This window comes from Pocillopora damicornis, chromosome 13, assembly GCF_964200805.1.
Source record: "Pocillopora damicornis chromosome 13, jaPocDami1.2, whole genome shotgun sequence".
In the NCBI taxonomy this organism is placed as follows: Eukaryota; Metazoa; Cnidaria; class Anthozoa; order Scleractinia; family Pocilloporidae; genus Pocillopora; species Pocillopora damicornis.
Window position 1 is genome coordinate 15,504,237 of NC_142682.1, and position 18,161 is coordinate 15,522,397.

Consider the following 18,161-nt stretch of genomic DNA (forward strand, 5'->3'; position numbering starts at 1 on the left):
TCTTGCGTCAATGACCCGTTTCACAGCTGTCATTCATCTCCACTGGTCAAGCGGCGATCGCAATTTATAGCTTTCAAACCTTACAGTTTCGCCTTAATTTCCTTCCGAAACAATCAGGGTCCAGTTTTTTCGAGAACATTTTGTTTTTTAATCTTACTGCTTACAGAATGATCCAAGTTTTAACGAATTCATTCAGTTCGTGGAAGTGTATCGCATGCAAGTTCCCGCCCTCTCAGGATTAATGTGCTGAAAAAATTCGTGTTCGTAGGGATTCGACCATCACAGTTAATGTCAACGACTGTATGGAAAATCATAAAGTAGGGATTAGAATTGATGACAAGAACAAGTGCTGTGGAAGTAATTTACTCTGTTAAGTGATCTTCACTTAAGTTGGAGTTATTTTTGGAAAAGAGAACAACAGCGTTTTTGAGGCAGGTGGACAGGGATGAATAGAAATTCAAGCGATCTCAATTGAATAATTGAACAGTCATTGATGTTGGGACAAGAGTACACTGGATATTCTCTTTCTAGGAAAATATAGCAAAGGCTGTGTTTTTAACAGAGCCCCTGCCACTTCTGCGATAAATTTACTCATGTGGGCAGGGCGATATATGAAGGATGCGAAAAATGTAGGAAACGCTAAATGCGGAAAAAAACTGTTTGACACCACTGAGACACATCGGAAAAAAACATGGCTTTTAAGCTGGCCTTCGTCTGACAGTTGTTTTGTTTTGTTTTATTTTTTTGCAATGTATTTTATGAGTGGCCCCGCTGGTCAGACTGCTTTTTTCCTCTTGTTTAGTGCACCAAGACTCTAGCTCAAACTGAGTTGAAAACTATCCAGTTAGTAAGTATGAGAAGCAGAAGGAGTATATATGGAAATAAAGATGTCATCAGAGTCTTTGAAAGAGGTGACGCTGCTAGATTTTCGCTGATTTCTTAGACTATCATCTCGGATCCTTATAGATATGAGACGCAGAAGGAATAGATGTGGCAATAAAGAGATCATCAGTGTCTTTGAAAGAGATGACGCTGCTGCGGTCGGAAGAGTTTTCCTGTGAAAAGTTAACTTAAAACTCTTACGACAAAGTAAGCAAGCGCACTGTCTACAACAGAAATTCATGTATAAATAAGAGGCCGCTTAAGCTCGATTTTCACCGTTTTCTGAGACCATCCTCAGTACAAGGGAGGAACGTACTGGCCTCAACTCCTGGACAGCGGCTAAAAATCGAGCCTTGATAAAGCGTGGCCGAGTGAATAGAAGGGAACAGAGCCCTGAACTTGAAGTTCCTTGGTCCCCAGGTTCCACCCTGTCACTCACTGGATTTGTTGTCGGTTGCTCCCCAATTTCAGCTCCTTAGCTGATGAGTAGCCTGTCTCCAAGCAGCTGGGATTTTTTACCAATCTTCTGCTTATCTGACATATTTGTTTCTTCGTTAGTAACACTAGCCTTGAAAAGCCACATTGATGGAGATGTCAATGAAGTAATCTATATATAAACAACTAGGTATATGGTTGTAAATGAGGAGGTTATTTCTTTCATCAGGAAATAAGTTGTTAATATTGTGACATCACATGTTATTCACTTCATGAGGATAACATTCCAGCCACACGTACTGTCCAGTTATCGATGATCCAGGCTGGTTTAATTATTGACTCCAATCTTCGCTTTCTGATGCAACTCCCAAATTACGGTGAAGATAAATGGTCCAAAAAATAAATTTTTTATATGAAAGTAGAGTTCAATATCAATCAAACTTCACAGTAGTTTATCGTCCATGGAACTTATAATTAGTGTCTTGTCATTATTTATCGGGAAGGGTGGGGAAGGGGGGGGGAGGATTTCGGGGGATCACAGCTTTTTTCAGGAGAAACGGAAGGGGGATGGGGATTAGTCTCCACCAACAGAGTATCAAAGGGAGACTAGAGAAAATTGACTGCCAACTAACTTCCCACGTGTGGGTGGGGGATCAGTAAATGATGAACGGTCTCTTGAGCGAAATAGGAGGCCACGGATGTAAAATGAGAGTTATTTCGATGCACCTTGCTGTTCATGAATTTCTCTTTTCCTCCACACAAACATTTTTCGTTTTTGGTAAATGGCTCCAATTTGTCTCTTGACCCCTTTGACTTCCCTTTTTTCCAGGAGAAAGACAACATTTCTATTCAATTACTTGGAAAGTAGGCTAAACTAAACGGCTGCACAGCTCGTAAAAGTGATTGGCTATCATGATCGGATCATCAAAGCAGATATGATCACGCACCAGTTTCTACAGATGACAAACCTTGTGGTCAGCGGCTCACAGCGTTGCAGATTCTCTCATACTCGGGAAATGAGGTAATTTCAAGAAATTAGTTATGCGCGAGGAAAAGAAAGCGAGAAAATCTTAAAAATTTTTATATGCCCTTATAAAAGGTGAGTTGATTAATTTTAGGCTAAATTTAAGAGTACTCCAATGTTATTATTCCTAAGAATACTCCTTACATGGCCATCTCTAGCGAGTTGTGGTTGTTTGGGAAAATTGGGAAAGAGAACGAGGATTTTACAGGTTGAAATTGTTAACATCGTTTGTAACTCTCTCTGGTATACTCTACATAAATACCGCGGGCAAGAAATCACACAATTTTAAAGTAATTACAGAAACCAAGTTATTTTGATTTTTTCTCTCGCTGCTGATTCTTTGATGTAAAGTTCTCCGAAAGATTACGAGGCATACGAAGTTGTACCGGAAGTAGGCGGTCTGATGACATTAAAGGAATCACTTGTTCAAGTTAGAGTCATACCATTGCACCAGACTAGATAAAATCAGGAACTGTGTTTTTTTTCGAACACCCGAAACGATAAAATTTTAGTTTACATCGTATAAGCTGCTCCCGAACTTTTTCTCGAGTAAATCAAAAGAATTGTTGTGAGCTTATTCATGTGTAAAACCATCGACAACCTGTCATTACAACAAACGGGTACCCAGACCATAGATAAATCTTAAACTGATCCAGACAAACTCACTATAAACGAATATTATCGAGGCCTACACCGCAATGTATGATGAGATAACGAGTGTATGATCATTGCTCAAACGCTATCTTATCTTTGGAACCAAATTTGAAAGTTTTAAGCGTAAAGGGTGAGAAAGAAGTCATTATTGGTTCATTTTAGTCGTAAATTATCCTTCGCGTAGATTTTTCTCTTTCTTTCCCCCAAAACGGTGTTCGAGCATGGAATTAAAAAGTTTTAATCAGCGGTAATGATCGCCAAGCATGAAATTCATGTGATGGAAGCTTCTAATAAGCAACTTCTCTTCTATCAATAACTAACATTATTCAATTTTAGAGTTCACTACGCTTTGCTCTCTTGTACAGTGGTCCATAGCGTTAAGTCAGAGTATCTTCCATTTCCTTATGGAAACAAGAAAAGCTGCATATTCATTTTCTTCTTGAATTCCCTTTACCTCTCCCTATATTTCTATTAATACATCCACATCACCTATGGAGAAATATAGAACATTCGTTTACATTGCAAGAATTGGATTTATCCTATCTTGTGCAGTAATATGAAAATTGTTTCACCCGTTGTGAATGGGAGATATTTTTGTTTTTCCACCTAGATCTTTTAGAACCACTAAATCTATTGAAGTCAAGAAGAAATTCGAGAAAGCAAAATCACAGATAAATTTTGCTGCTCGCGTTTTTCATAAACTAATTATCGTCTATTTTTATTGTATTATGGCGTCTGAGGCGGATGTAGATTAATTAAAAATCTGTTTTAAGTTCCAAATACGGTATCAATTACATCCTTAGAAAAAGAAATAATTGGAATTGCAATAATCTAGCTTCATCTGTGGGTGATTAATATAGTAAGAGATTTAACACCCGGCTTAACCAGTCTATGAAAACCCCCACACTGCGAATTACGTTAATTCAATTAAGGAAATAATATATATTTTTTCGCACGTCTACACGTTAGTCTGAATTTTTTTTTTAACTTAACAGGTTGAGAACCACGTTTTTTTTCGAACACTGCTTTCGCAGTCTTCCCTTTAATTTTTATTAGATCTGGCGGAAAAGAAGACGAATTTCTCTTAACCACAAAACATGCAATAAATCCACATTATTGTGAACAAATGGCCTGAAAGGCAAAAACCCAAAGATCGATGCTTGCTCTTCGTCGTTTGCATAAACGTGGTTCATATTTCTTTATTTATAAGGACTCAAGCTTTGTTATTTGTGCTTTACTGTTGATCCCTCTTTTATTCACTGCAGGAGTTCAACCCCTGGATGAGTTGAAGTATGAGGGCATTTGTAGTTTTACTTTTGGCTGGATATGTCCTACTCTGTCACGCAGGTAACTCTTTCGCTAAAGTTTTTAAGTTTATGGTGCCATAGAGGTATATTCAGGGGGAGGGTCCCGGGCTCCATACCCCGCTCCCAACAGGCCTTTGGGTATTGTCACAACAAATCTAAAGCTTCAATTCTTCCAACGACAGGATCGTATATTGCTGCGTAACGTGAAGTATTTAAAACTCACTAATCTTTTAATATTTCTTAACTTAATTAGCCTCTGGCGTAAAAAAATGTGTTTTACTGAATCCGGCAAAATTTGGATCCCCTCCCCCTTAAACAAAATTTCCAGGATCTGCGCCTTTGCCTGAATACCATCACTTATGAAATAACTTAATATTATGTTGTCTCCACACAGGTTCAATTAAGAGAAATAAAAGAGGTAAGTTGCGATAGAGATTTTTCACTGTACTAGAAAAAATGAAATGAAAACCACACTACTATAACATATCTATCGAGAAAGGTGCAATTACCATATAAGGTAGACGTTTTTCCATGATGCTTTGTGCGTTGGGACTCAGTGATCGATGAGTCTGAGTTAGAGTTATACCCCATATTGGGTCATTGCGTTCTTAGGCAAGGCACTTTGCTCTCACAATGTCTCAGCCTAACCAGGAATGTAGTTTGGTTTTTGAAAACCAGTTAGGGTAGCCTTATGAAATGCTGTAAAGTGCGAATATATAGCGAGGAACTGGCGGTTATGTTCTTTTCGACTATCTGTTTCTCAGGATATCTGTCCCGTACCGGTTTGTGCGCAAAACCGGAGAATAACTTCAAGATAAAGGATCCTCGCTTGAATTTTTGGGGAGTCGCTTATGTGCTGCCAGATGACGCCAATCCAAAATGTACCGATTCCGAGTGTTCAGAAGACAGTCACTGTGATGCAGACCGCAAGTGCTGTAGGAACTATTGCGGTGGCATGGTCTGCACCCCCACAAGTAAGACTTACCAGTCTGATTAATGGAGCGATTAATAAAATAACCATGTCGAAGTGTATCCTCCACTAGTCTGCGCAATGCATATCTGGTGGTTTTGGGAGCGACACAGCGATGAGCGGCGAAGCTAAGAGGGACTTGGGACGCAATTGATTTTCCACTGGCGGCCCCGCCGTACATCTCCTGGCGCACACAAAACCATAAGGCATACACAAACTCGTCAGCCACGCAGGCTCATTCACAGCCTTTTTATATAGTTTCGAGAGGAAGCGGGATGTAAGAAGGCGAGAACGGATGAGGAGGGGGGAGGAAAATACCTACCCTTTGCTATCACATCCTTTCTCAATAATCTCGCTTTCGCTGCGAACTATGATTTGAGGGAAAATAGAAGGTTAGCAAACAGACTATTGTGCAAATTGATTCATGATTTTTAAACCCCGTTCTTACCATTCCGTTTTAACCCTTTCTATCCTTAGCAATCCTTGATCGATCCCTGTCGGGTTACAATCGTCTCTCTTGTGATTTTCTTTTCTTACAAAGCTAAATATACCAAAGCATCCTGAAGTATCTCCTTCAGGGAGAGGTGTTTTCCTTTTGTGAATCACCTTAACCTCCACAAGTGACCAACACACAATTTCTCCTTAAAATATTAATACAATATCAATCAGACATGTGATGAGAAGAAAGAAAAAAATTTAAGTTTGAGGATTTTCTAGTTGATCCAGTACCAAATTCTCAGAATTAACATAATAAGAATTGTATGACAGACAGTTAGGAGAATTACCGATAAGATCTTGAACAATTAAGGGTTAATCGTTCCATTTTTTGATCGAATTTTTCGTTGTTTTTTTTAGTGAGAGATCCTGACCCATGCAAGGTAAGTCATATGAATTATTTTTATCAAGGATGGTTGATAACTCACAGCAGTGTTTCACAGTTCTCTAGCCAATAAAGTCAAAGCAATCAAAGCGTTTAGTGAGGTCGAACAATTCAGTTACCGATTCAGCGAAAACCTGAAATAAAACATTGAAAAAAAACCACAGAAAGCCAACTTCATTTCCACATCCTCAGGCGGAAGAGAAGAGAAGAGGTAGCGTCAAAGCGCATAACGTGGTCGTCAGGTCCTGCGTTTGATTGATTATTTTCAGTTTGCTCAAGTTTCTTCAGTAACCATGACCAGTTACCAAGAAAATATGAACTGAGTTTACATTCTCTTGCAGTTACAGAATGAAGTCTCAAAACAACTTCGGCAACGAAACCGCACTGGAGTGTTTTCTAGATATATATTATTCTAATCTAGAACAGCTTCGAGCACGTTCAGCGGTGCAATTTATTTTTCTTAACGTTACAGTATTTTTGTTACTTTTTTCTCTTGATCAGAAATTCCAGTGTCCAGTTGGCCAAACGTGCAAGGTTCAGTATGTTCCATGTGTAATGCCCAAATGTAAGGATGCCATTGCTGTCAATAGACCAACATGTATCAAGGATCCGTCGGGTGAGTAAAATGATTCACTTTGGAAATCGATTTTTCTTCTTTATGAGCCAATGGGAGGAAAGAAAGAGTTAAGTGGTGAGACAGAGGTGGTATGGAAAAAATTTCTAGTCGTAGTCAGAAGGGGTTTGAGCCGTTTAGAAGGCGGGCCTTACTACACAGGTAGAGAGGGAAAGGCCGGAAAAATTTCCTTGTTCCATTGCAGAGCGAGATATGCATTGACAGTGTTATAGTTAATATAAGCCAAGCTGACGAGCTTATCCGAAAAATTGAATCCTACCCCTCCATTTACTTCGGGAGTTGTAGATGAAAGGTGTCTAAGAACATTTTCTTTACCCGACGGGCTTATCGCAAAAATTCAATCCTGCTCCTCCGTTTACTTCGGGAGTGTAGATGAAAGGTGTTTAAGAACATCATCTTTACCTGCAAATCATTGATAGCATTTGTTAGAAACTCCCCATCTCTGTTAATATTAGGAATACCTTTCGTATTTTCAATTCCTTCGGAAGTAACAGCTCTCTTTTTTTTTAGGTATATTCTAAGAGGGGACCGTGAAATTTCCTCCTCTTTACTTACGGGTCAATTAGAGGAGATTATATTAAATAGGTTCTGAGTGAACCGGTTCGTTTCTCGTTAATTGATCCAGTGGATCATGTTTACAGTTTTTAAAACATTTCTCTTCTGTTTCTATTTCGTTTTCATGTACTGTCATGGTTTTTTTGGGAGCAGCTGCCGCTCCTGCAGGTAAAAAACGTAATTTTTTAGATTTAAATCAACAAACCTGTCAGAGAGAGAGTAGGCACTAGGAACCAGAACTCTCTTCATCCTTGCACGCATGACTTTTGGCTTTCTCACGCTTATCAGGTTTAGCCTGCCTCGCAGGGCTGGATCCAGAAAGTTTGTCCACCGGCTTATAACTACTTTAAATTATTGAGACGTACTGTTCTCTGAAACTTGTTCTTAATCCAACTCTTCCTATTCTCTTCCCGAGAAAGTTTGTCATGATAATTGACGACCGAGACTTGAAAAACCTACGTTTTGACTTACTACATCCAGTCATAGCTTAAAATGGGTAGCAATGACAAAGGTTAAACAAAAATTTAAAAAATAAAACTGTTCTGTATCCAGTACACCTTACGTTAACTTCCACTCGGTGGACAAGAGGGAATCTAAGAGAGACAAAACCTCTAAAAGAAACAGTTTTTAATACGGACAAAACCGCCAGTCGCAACTGCATATCGTTTTTTGAACTCACCCTTGGCTACCGCGCCTAGATTTGGTAGCCACCCCTACAATACTTGGTACCAGTCTCACAAATGCCTAGAAAAAAGATATTGAAGACGGTTTCCTTGACTGTGTTTTCATCTAACCACTAGCACCTCCACCTGGCCCTCCCTCGATGCCAGCGAATCATGTGCAGCCAAGTTATGCACCTCCCATGTTCCAGCAACCATCGCCATACCAACAGCAACCACAGGCACCTTTCTATCCACAGCCAATGGCACCGTTTCCACCTGCCGTGCCACCAATGGCTGCATTTCAAAATGAAGAGCTCGGCAGTGAAGCCGCCCCACAGACAAATTTTGGCGGAACTCAACCAAGCGCGGAAACAGGATTGAATGACGCCTCTCTTGTAAATGCTTTTCAAAACGAGAATCAGCCTCTGGCTTTTCAAAATGATAACCCTCCTCCCACCGATCAGAATGACTTTCTACAACCTCCTCCGACAGAAGAACAGCAGCAACCTTTAGCTGATGTACCCGACAGCGTGAATCCTCCCCAGGCTACTCCCATGATTGCACCACAACCCGGCTGGGGCCGAAGCAAGACTCTTCAATAAATAAGTTGCTTTGGAACATCTGATGTGAGAACATCTGACTAATTACTTTCCCCTAATTGTAAATGAAAGCTCGCGCTGTTATCAGATATAACGGTTCTCAGAAGCGAAGTGTTTTGTACCGCCAGAAATCAGGTTTGAACTCATCAACAAAATAGGCACACATAACCATTTTTTCTACCTCCCACAAAGAATAAATAAAATAACGAATGGCTCATCATATGAGGGAAAGCCTGAAGATAACTAAGCAAAGAGGACTCGCCTCGCCGGCGACTAATGCATATTATGACGAATCTTCCTGTCATTGACGATTCCTCATGTACATACCCCTCTGGCTAATTGGTTAGAATAGGAGTATAGTGTAGCAAAGTAGTTGTGGCCAAGACAATGTAATGGTAACTGCAGAAAAAGGAATAAACAAGAATCATTTGCAACCGGCATCTTCACTTATATTTTAGATAAGGGAAGAAATAATTTCTGGTCCTAGACTGCCCTGGGTCGGTACAAATTGTCCAAGGTAAGCATGTGTACCTCCCCTACACTCCCACCGACGCATCCTTTGTTTCTGAATCTTTCTCTCTCATAAATTCCTTTTCCCTTTTTCTACGCCTTGTCAACTTAGGGAGCTAAGTTTGCATGTGGTCACGTCCAATAACTTCTCTACACTTTTTCCAGCTTCTATCCGGAAAAAGATTCTGGCAGCTATCACAGTCACAACGAAAACAATTTTAACAAAAAAGGATACAAAAACAGACAACAAAAACTTTGTAGCCACTTTAAAGTACGTCTTTCTTAAGACTAATTCTTTTATTGCAGTTAATCACTACTTAGAATTGTAAAAAAATCAATTTTCCTTTCACATTAAGAAAAACGATTCTATAATACCCTAATCATATTCGTGTTATATAAAAATTAACATCTTCACGCCACCCTTGCTGATCAGCGCACCAAGATAACCAACGTTTGAACATTATCGTTCGTAGCTTATAAATAGTCTCATTAGACCTCTAAAGTTTAAGAGAGTCTTAATTTTGAGATAACGCAACGAGTATCCATTGTTCAAAAGATACAGAACTGTCCTGCTCTCTATAAATATTCTATCATTGTACAAAATGTATCGGGTGGCAGGCGGCAGGCAGGCCAATTTCGCATTTTCATTAATTTAAATCGTTTGATCACGAATATCAACGTGAATATACAATTTTAAGCGGGTTTCGAGTGTTTCACAGTCTTTGTTACTGTACTAAGGGGAAAGAAGGAGAGACCGACGCGATAAAATATGTCTATAAGAAAGGAAAGAGAAGAAATTTATGGACGTAAGGACTCTTAAATGACAAGTCCTGTGGGGGTAAAGAATTGCAACGGTAACTGAATCCTACAACCTACAACCAGCGAAGGACTGAAAACAAAGACCAAAAGGTACCCGAGTTGTGATAATGGGGACTAAACTTACTAAAGGACATAGTTCAGTTCGTGTCAATACCTTCCACAATATTACAGCTCTGTTGTGGAATGCGTGATACCAGAAATGCTTACGTAGGCTCTCTTCCTTTGAACTTCCTCGTATGGTGGAGGAGGTGGTGGCATACCAGGGCTACGGGCCCGGTGAGGGTGATGATGATGATGCTGCGAAGACCGAAAATCGTCCTCTCTCTTTTTGGATGGGGGACTGTGAGGGTAATAAGGAGTGGACTCATGAGAGCTCTCACCATGCCCACTGTCCGCTTCATCCTCGCTACTGTGGCACTCGACTACACCCTGAACAAATGGGTAATACATATCTTGCCGCGAGTCTTTTGTGGGGGAAGCTGGCCCCGGTGGAGCTTGATATGTCATTGCTGAGTGCATCTTTTTTATCGGGATTGGCGACACGTGAATCGGGTGCTTTCGTGAGGCGTACAAGTAAGCTTCGGCGGCTTGACTAGGATTTGTGGTCGCTTGTTGGAACATTTTCTTGGAAGCTTTCAAAGCATCTTCCCGACTTATATCCGGTTCGTGGTAGCTACCACGCTTATCTTCTCGCCTTTTATCCTTACGCCTGAACTTCAAGATGAAAACCGCGACAAGAAGAATTGAAAGGATCACAAAACCAGCACAGGCTCCGACAATAATGATCATCTTAGAATCCGAAAAGAACCCTGCGATTCCGGTCCGCGATTCTACCTCGCCATCATCGTTGATAGACCCGTCTCCAGGAAAACTTGGAGGTGGCGGTGGAGGAGTTATGTATCTGACCGAAATTATCAACCGCAGATAAGCTTCGTTCTCAACGTCTCCCGAATCTGCTGCTCTAATGGTTAAAATGTACAATTTTCTACTGAGCTCCTTGTTAAGCGTGATCTTTCCAGTGCGCTTGTTCAAATGGAATACTCGATCCTTATTGCCACTAACGATGAAGAATTTAACAAGACCGTTAGCTCCAGAATCTCTGTCAGTCGCTCGAAGCCTCAGTACAGTTTCCCCAACGAAAAGTGCACCGGATAATGTCAGATTATGACTGTTTTCCAAACCAACGAAAATGGGAGCATTGTCATTGATATCCTCCACCTTAACAAAAACGGTAACATTCATGGCGACTCTTCCATCAGTTATAACAGCAATTAAGGAATAAGAGCTGTTTCTCTCACGGTCGAGCTTTCTTTTTGTCGTTATTGTACTCTTGTTCTCATCTATAGCAAATTCCGCAGTATGCGTGAGTAGCCTTATACGAAGTGGTCTGTTGCTTTCGATAGGCTCGAGTGGAACTCTTCCGACTTCAACTCCTTCGGGTTCATTCTCTGTTACACTAAAGTTGTACGTGTTCTTTGAACACGGGACGGAAATTTTTAGGGTAGTTTTACCATGAAAAGGCACCCGGCCGTTATCCCGAACACCAATGTTCAACTGGAAGTAAGGAGTGAAAGCACACCACAACTTTCTGAGCACTCGCACTTGTCCAGTTTTGGAATCGATAGCAAACCATTTTGTCACTTCCTCAACGCTGCCATTGCGCTCACCAATGCGCATGTCCTCCAGGCTATAAGTTAACTCACTATTATTCCCGTCATCCTCGTCGGTCGCCGTCAGCGTGGTGATGATGGTCCCTAGCTTGACGTCATCATTCACGCCTACATTGTAAAGCTTTTGATCGAACCTTGGAGCGTTTCTGTTGCTGTCAGCCACCTTAACAACGAGCACATAACTACTGTTTTGTGAAATTGGAGAACCTTGATCCTCGGCAACGATCTTGATCTTGTACTGATCATGGCGGTCTAGACTCAGCGGGTGCCGAATTTGCAGGATGTATAGCCCAGCGAACATTTCCTGCAGACCAAAGTCATCCTTGTGGTGTTGTAGCGCGACTTTCACGTGACCATTGCTCCCGCTGTCTTTGTCGCGCACTGTTACCTGAGCAATAGACGTCTTAAGGGCGATATCTTCGGGAATCTTGCCTTGTTCGTCGAATTCATCTGGAAAGAGAGTGACAGAGATTTCCGGTGCGTTGTCGTTCTCGTCTAGGACCTGAAAAGAAGTTTAAAAAGTGTTTTTAAAAAATGTTAAAATGAAGAGCGGTCTTACATTTCTTGGAGGTAGACTTAATATTGAAAGCTTAAAGTCTCAGACACTTATGAAGAAGTTACTTCAGAACCCAGTATGCAACTAATCCATCTTTTAGCTCTTATTGGCGTAAGTATAATAGGCTCACACAAATACTTCCGGATATTAACTACACGTCGAAAACACGCAAAACCATTTTTAATTTCATTTTCCTTTGAACTCAGGCTGTCCCTTAGTTTGAATGTTATTTCTTTTACCAAGCCGAGATTTAACGCGTCTTTTTTCCCCATGTCTCTACGCATAAGAAATTGAAATGGAAGGAAATCCCTGAACAAGCAGATCGAACGACGACTTCTTGTTAGTATTCCATTCTATATTTCCGAGAACCACCCCACAGGGGGAGACAATTTCCACCAAATTCAAAACTCCAATCCGATTTCCACGAAAAGCCTAGCGAAAAGTAAACATCGGGCTTTTTCGGGCGGAAAATAATTAGGATGCAAAAATGGGGGGAAGAAATAGATTAGAAAGACACGGATTATGATTGAATCATTCTCAGTTAAGGCTTATGAAATTAAATCCACGTTCAATCTCTTTCCAACGTGAATTAGTTTTGATCGAAAACATTCCAATGATGCTAGATGCAATATCAAAATTTCCCGATGGAGCGGGTAGATTGTAAAGAACTGATTAACACAAGACTTTCTCGAAAAATAAAAAAAAGGGCATTGTCGCCCGCGAAGCGTGACTGACACGACACGATGAGGGGGTCTATTTCTTTGCGTGGGTGTACTTCACGGCATAAGGCCATAAAAACTCGAAGCTGAGCGCATCTATTGAAACACTGAGCAAAAAATGATAAAAAAAACCCAAAAGTCAAACGTCACCGTATAATTTCGCGAACAAGGTCTTAATTTTGAGCATAACTCTGGAATGTTGTTTTATGATCTTTCCAATTCGTGGTCACATATCTACCTGTTCAAAAAATTTACCGACCAGCTCTGTTTTCAATAACGTCAATTCTCAACATACATGATACAAACTCTAGACAAATCAGACATCTGTCCCGCTAAACCAATATACACGAACGAATTTGGACTGTTTCGGCTGAATGCTCCAGAATATAAATTGCGGTCGGAGCGGTTGAGTCACATCATAATGTATTGTTCGTTTAACCAAAAAAAACAAAGGTTCTTAGAAATTCCTATTTTGGAAAACAATGCATTGGTTCGGCGTTCGCTTCAATTTATTCAAGGTCACAGAGAAACCGTAACCTTTTGGAAAGAGGCTGGGCAAAACTCTAAGTATTTGTCGACTCAGAAACTAAAATCACACAGCCTTTGGTGTAAAGACATCCTAAATTGCAGCTTTTTACTTTCATGAATTTATTTATCGTTTCTTGCCTGAGGGAAAGCTGCGTAACTAAGATACAATGATTGGTTAAGACGTGAAAGAAAGAATCGGAAACGAATGATTCTTAAACATGCTATCTATGTGCAGATAGAGCACGTACCATGTACCCAGCGGTTTGTGTGACCAAAAAATACCCCAAATGTCCTTAAAAACTTTCATTAATTGAGCTCTCTTTAAGATGTTTCCGTTTTTTTCAAAAGCACATATCCAGAAGACATGATTGGTCACGAATTAATCGCTAACTACTGAAGAGATTTTTAAATAGCATGGGGCGCTATGAAAGTCAGCTCTATAGGCGACATCTTCTTCATAACAGCTATGTTGGTAGACTTGCAGGATACTGTCAAAGTAAAATCTTTTCATTTTTCAAACCTTGCGCACACGAAAAAGACAAAAAAAATGACTCTTTGGACAGCAAAAAAAGAAAAAAAAAACACGTATTTTTCATGAAAAAATAAGGATTTTTTCTACGCGCAACATACAACACAAACAGGGCTTGAATTTGACGCCTGACGTTTTTTTGCTGTAGAAATTTGACTTCACTTCCGCTTTGGCGGGCGATCGTGTGTAGGTTTCACTCATGTGCAATATACTAATTTCATTCCTTTGACAGCCGTCGACGATCAATCCATTACAAACATAAACTCGTCTAGATATCTTTGAACTTTCCCACCCTTTTTCCAGTGAATTCTCAACAGTAAACATAGAACTTAGAGAGACATTTGGTAAACCCAATACATAAATGCGACAAAAAGTTTTCAAATTTAAGGATCACATGCTGTTTACATCATTGAATTTTAAACACGAGGAGGTGAATGAAATCAACATGGATTAAATACATCGGCAAATCAGCACGTGGTTTTGCAAAACAAAAATACAAATATACTTTTTCTGAAAAAATAACACATTGATATTGAGTTAAAATCAAAACGAAAATTCCATGAAAAAGAAAAGTGCAAGCGTGAAAAATGGCCCCCACTGTCGCAACTTCTTTCATGTCTTTCTTTTAGTTTGGAGTTTGACAATTCTTAGACAAAAAGACACCCCACAAAGTACACACTTTTTGACATAAACAGCTGACATCTTTTCAAAGCCACAAAATAAATACTTCATTGAAGACTGCCCGAACAACGCTGGAGTCCTTGAAGGTTACTTCACTTTTCCCTAAAATGTAAACAAGCATTTTTGTGCTGACAACATTTGAAGGATTTTGGTCTACACATCAAATACCCCCACGAAACAAGAGGATTAAGAAACATCCTCGATTTCCGGAAAAGCATGCTAGTTTTTAATTACGTCCTAGCAAATTTGAATATACTGGTGAAATTTATTTAACCCACTTCAAGTTGGCGCGGATGTTTTGCGCCTTCGCCGAACTGCTCGCTACGAGATCCTAGCTGGAATGCATGCGTGGAGGGCCTCACACGAGGAAAGATTGATCGAAAGATAACGTGGCAGCTGCCGTCCACGATCACATCTGAAGAGTACACTAACGAGTATAAAGTGAATGTTACCCTTTTTAGATAAAAATGGTTCCAATTTCAGAGGCTTTTAGTACAGGAAAACGCCTTGCAAATATTGAACAAAGACGTGAGTTCCCCGGTTGGGAATATTTACTTTGTTTTAAATTATTTGCAAATAAAAACACGACGAACTGAATGGGTCTTTTTAGAACATATGCAAATCCGAAGTAGGCTGTCACTTAGGATTAAAGCGCCGTGGTAAAGCCTTTGGAAACAGTAGTGTCAATCACAGAAGAAACGATAGTGGACCTTTGTGAAAACGGAAGCGTGAAGCAACCACGACAGTTTTTATTTGAAAACCGCGATCCATTACAGTATAAAAGTCTTTCTACGGAATAAATACAAAGAGATAAGAACGATTGCCGATTCTTTAAACCTTTTGTGCGTTTAAGCTAAGAGATACTTCATACGTCAAGGCATTAGTCCTTAATCGGCGTGACAAGGCTTGACTGGGTGGGCACAAAACTGTATTGTGGCTAACAAGTTCACATCATTGAATTCACAGCAGGGAATAATAGGGACTTATATGATAAGGGTTCATCAGCGACTGATGTTTATCTCCATCAATGAAAAACAAAACTAATCATTTTTCTCCTGAATCAAAGCATTTAGAAATAGTATACTCGCTAACCACAAAGGTGTTTAAAAAAGTCTAACAAAGGGATCGAACTGTAACACTCGATAAAAGCAATACAGAGAGTCAAGATTTCCATACAAATATTGCCTAAAAATATTCTGAGTTGTCTGTAAACGATAACAGAATCGAAAATATAATATGATGTAATTTAAAAAAGCAATAATCTTTGCCATATCGCAGCGAAGAGTTAATAGCGCTAAGTGCCACATTTCACGCGAAGGCGGCAAGCTTTTTTGTGGCAGATTTCTAGAAAACTATAGAGCTCATTGTTTGTCTCGGTAAAGTTGCTTCGCAGTTTTAACAAGGAACCTTAATTAATTTCGGCTCCCAAAGCCGTGTAGTGTATTAAAAATTAGAAAAGAGATAGAATTAGAAAATCCGTATTTAATTGAAGCCAAGCAATAAATATTTCTTTCCATTCTGCGGCTTAGGAACGATGAAAGCACTTTCCGCGCGTCTTTCTTAGCTTTCATTAGCTCTGTGGTTTGCTTGTCAATAGGTGTTGAGTTCAAGTGCAAATCCATGTGTAAATTTCATCAGGGACTCACCAAGCCCTAGAAGTCAAACTGGTATTTATACTACCAGAATGATACACAATAAATTTCAAAATAGCTATTTATCTCCGCGCTATTAACTTTATCACGACATTATGGAGTTATGGATAAAATGAGAGACCGTTGACTTTCATGATAGGGAGCTCCTTGAAGGAAAAATTTAATTCAAATTAACGCACATGCACTAACCTTCACGTTGACGTAAGAAGTTGTTGGAATTGAATCCGGCCCTCTGTCTCTTGTTGTCACTTCCAATTGGTAATCCTTAAAGCGCTCATAATCCAAAACAGCTTTTGTTCGTAACTCGCCAGTTCGTGCATCTAAACTGAACAAGTCTTTATATTGAAGTCGAGAATTAAGAGAATAGGAAATCTCTCCGTTGGTGCCGATGTCTTTGTCTGTCGCGGTCACATTTAACACCAAGGTTCCTGCGGGAGAATTTTCTCTCACTTCCCCGACATAGAGATTCTGGCTAAACTTCGGGATATGATCGTTCGAATCCAAGACTGTAATTCGTATTCCTTTGCGACCAACTTTGCGCGGGCTTCCTCCATCTCTTGCTTCGATCTCCATGAAAAAGCTTTCATTAATTTCTCGGTCAAGCCTTTTCGAAACCACGAGTTTAAGCTTCGTGATCTCTGAAGTCGGTTTCGAGAGTACTAGATCAAAAGTGTCACTGTCATTTCTCTTCACAATCTCGTAACTTTCAACGGAATAGTTGCCAATGTCGGTATCTTCTGCCACTGTCACGGGGAATTCGGCACCCAACGGAGCAGACTCGGAAACCGATATATTTTCAATCTTCCCCGCAAAAATAGGGCTGTGATCGTTGACGTCTAAGACTTTTATTTCTGTCGGTAGAGGTAGCATCACAGGTCCTTTTGAAACCTTCACTTGAATCTGAAATGTATCATCGTCATTCTCAAGAGACAAGTTTTCGCGGTCTAACTTAGCAGCAGTTCGAATAATTCCTGTGGTTTCGTCGATTTTAAATGACGTTTGTAGAGATCCTTGAAACTGGAATCGAAGCTCTCCTTTTAAGTTTTTATTCTAGGACAATGTTCTGACCATGCGACTCTCAGACATGTCTCCCACGAAAGTTCCTTCGTCTTGTTCTTCAAAAACTTGAAATTTCATTACGTCGGTGGACGCGCAAAACGTTAGCAGTGAAAATATGATTACGGGCCGCAAACGTAGTCCTCCCTCCATGACGCTTCTCGATAAAATAAACCAAAATTAGGAAGACACCTCGATTAATGATGACGCCGATGAAAGAAAATTCAGTTTCATTCGTGCATTCACGTAAATATTTAAAGTATGTGGCCGTGTGAACAAAGGAACTAGCCTCAGGACCGTCAGAGAGGCGTGAGAAGAAATCGTGATTGCAAACGAACCGGCGCTCAACGCTTGTGTATACTTCAACCACTTAACATCTTTAAACGAACGCCCCTCGTTATTGTTTTTCTCTGGCTTGACTTCAATCCCGTTATTTTGGTCTTGTCAAGTGCATGGACATTTCTGACGGTAAACTGACCGTTTCTTTTCCTGTCTGCCGCATTAACAGGAGCTATTACTCATGGTAAAGTACCCTTTTCCTTCTGTCGTCGTTGAAGAGGTGTTGACCAGTCAATCATCAAACAATTCCCTGAGGGAATTTTAATACAATTAACACAGACAATGAATGTCACACAACGGAAGCGTGTTGAAAGGAGTTGTATACAAATTCTTCTCAGAGTGAAATGACTAATTGCATACCAAACAGTCGAAATGGATCTGATATATTCGCGATCGCGTCTAGGTGTCGAGAATCGAAAGTTCTAACATTTTGCGGTTTAGACTTCGACGCTATTTTTGAAACATTTCCACTCTGAAACGTCCAATACAAACGCGCATTC

At 40.1% G+C, this 18,161-nt stretch overlaps 2 protein-coding genes across 4 annotated transcripts; one reads left to right on the plus strand and one right to left on the minus strand.

Annotated features, from left to right (window-relative positions):
* The first annotated feature begins 2,146 nt into the window (after positions 1-2,146).
* On the plus strand, positions 2,147-9,036 carry LOC113686950 (uncharacterized). 3 transcript variants are annotated; one of them, XM_089190850.1, is made up of 8 exons: positions 2,147-2,338; positions 4,261-4,342; positions 4,697-4,720; positions 5,067-5,276; positions 6,128-6,150; positions 6,654-6,768; positions 7,495-7,509; positions 8,142-9,036. In XM_089190850.1, the coding sequence occupies exons 2-8, from the start codon at positions 4,288-4,290 to the stop codon at positions 8,603-8,605; spliced, it is 906 nt and encodes a 301-aa protein (XP_089046976.1). In that variant the 5' UTR covers positions 2,147-2,338; positions 4,261-4,287; the 3' UTR covers positions 8,606-9,036. The 3 variants fall into 3 exon arrangements, with proteins under 3 accessions (XP_089046976.1, XP_089046975.1, XP_027060437.2); XM_089190849.1 differs by having other exon boundaries at positions 2,301-2,416; XM_027204636.2 differs by lacking the exon at positions 2,147-2,338 and adding an exon at positions 2,975-3,125.
* A 341-nt stretch (positions 9,037-9,377) lies between these two features.
* Positions 9,378-17,953, minus strand: LOC113686948 (protocadherin-1). The gene is made up of 2 exons (XM_027204634.2): positions 16,456-17,953; positions 9,378-12,103 (listed from the first exon to the last, which is right to left on the minus strand). The coding sequence occupies exons 1-2, from the start codon at positions 17,134-17,136 to the stop codon at positions 10,097-10,099; spliced, it is 2,688 nt and encodes an 895-aa protein (XP_027060435.2). The 5' UTR covers positions 17,137-17,953; the 3' UTR covers positions 9,378-10,096.
* Positions 17,954-18,161: the final 208 nt, after the last annotated feature.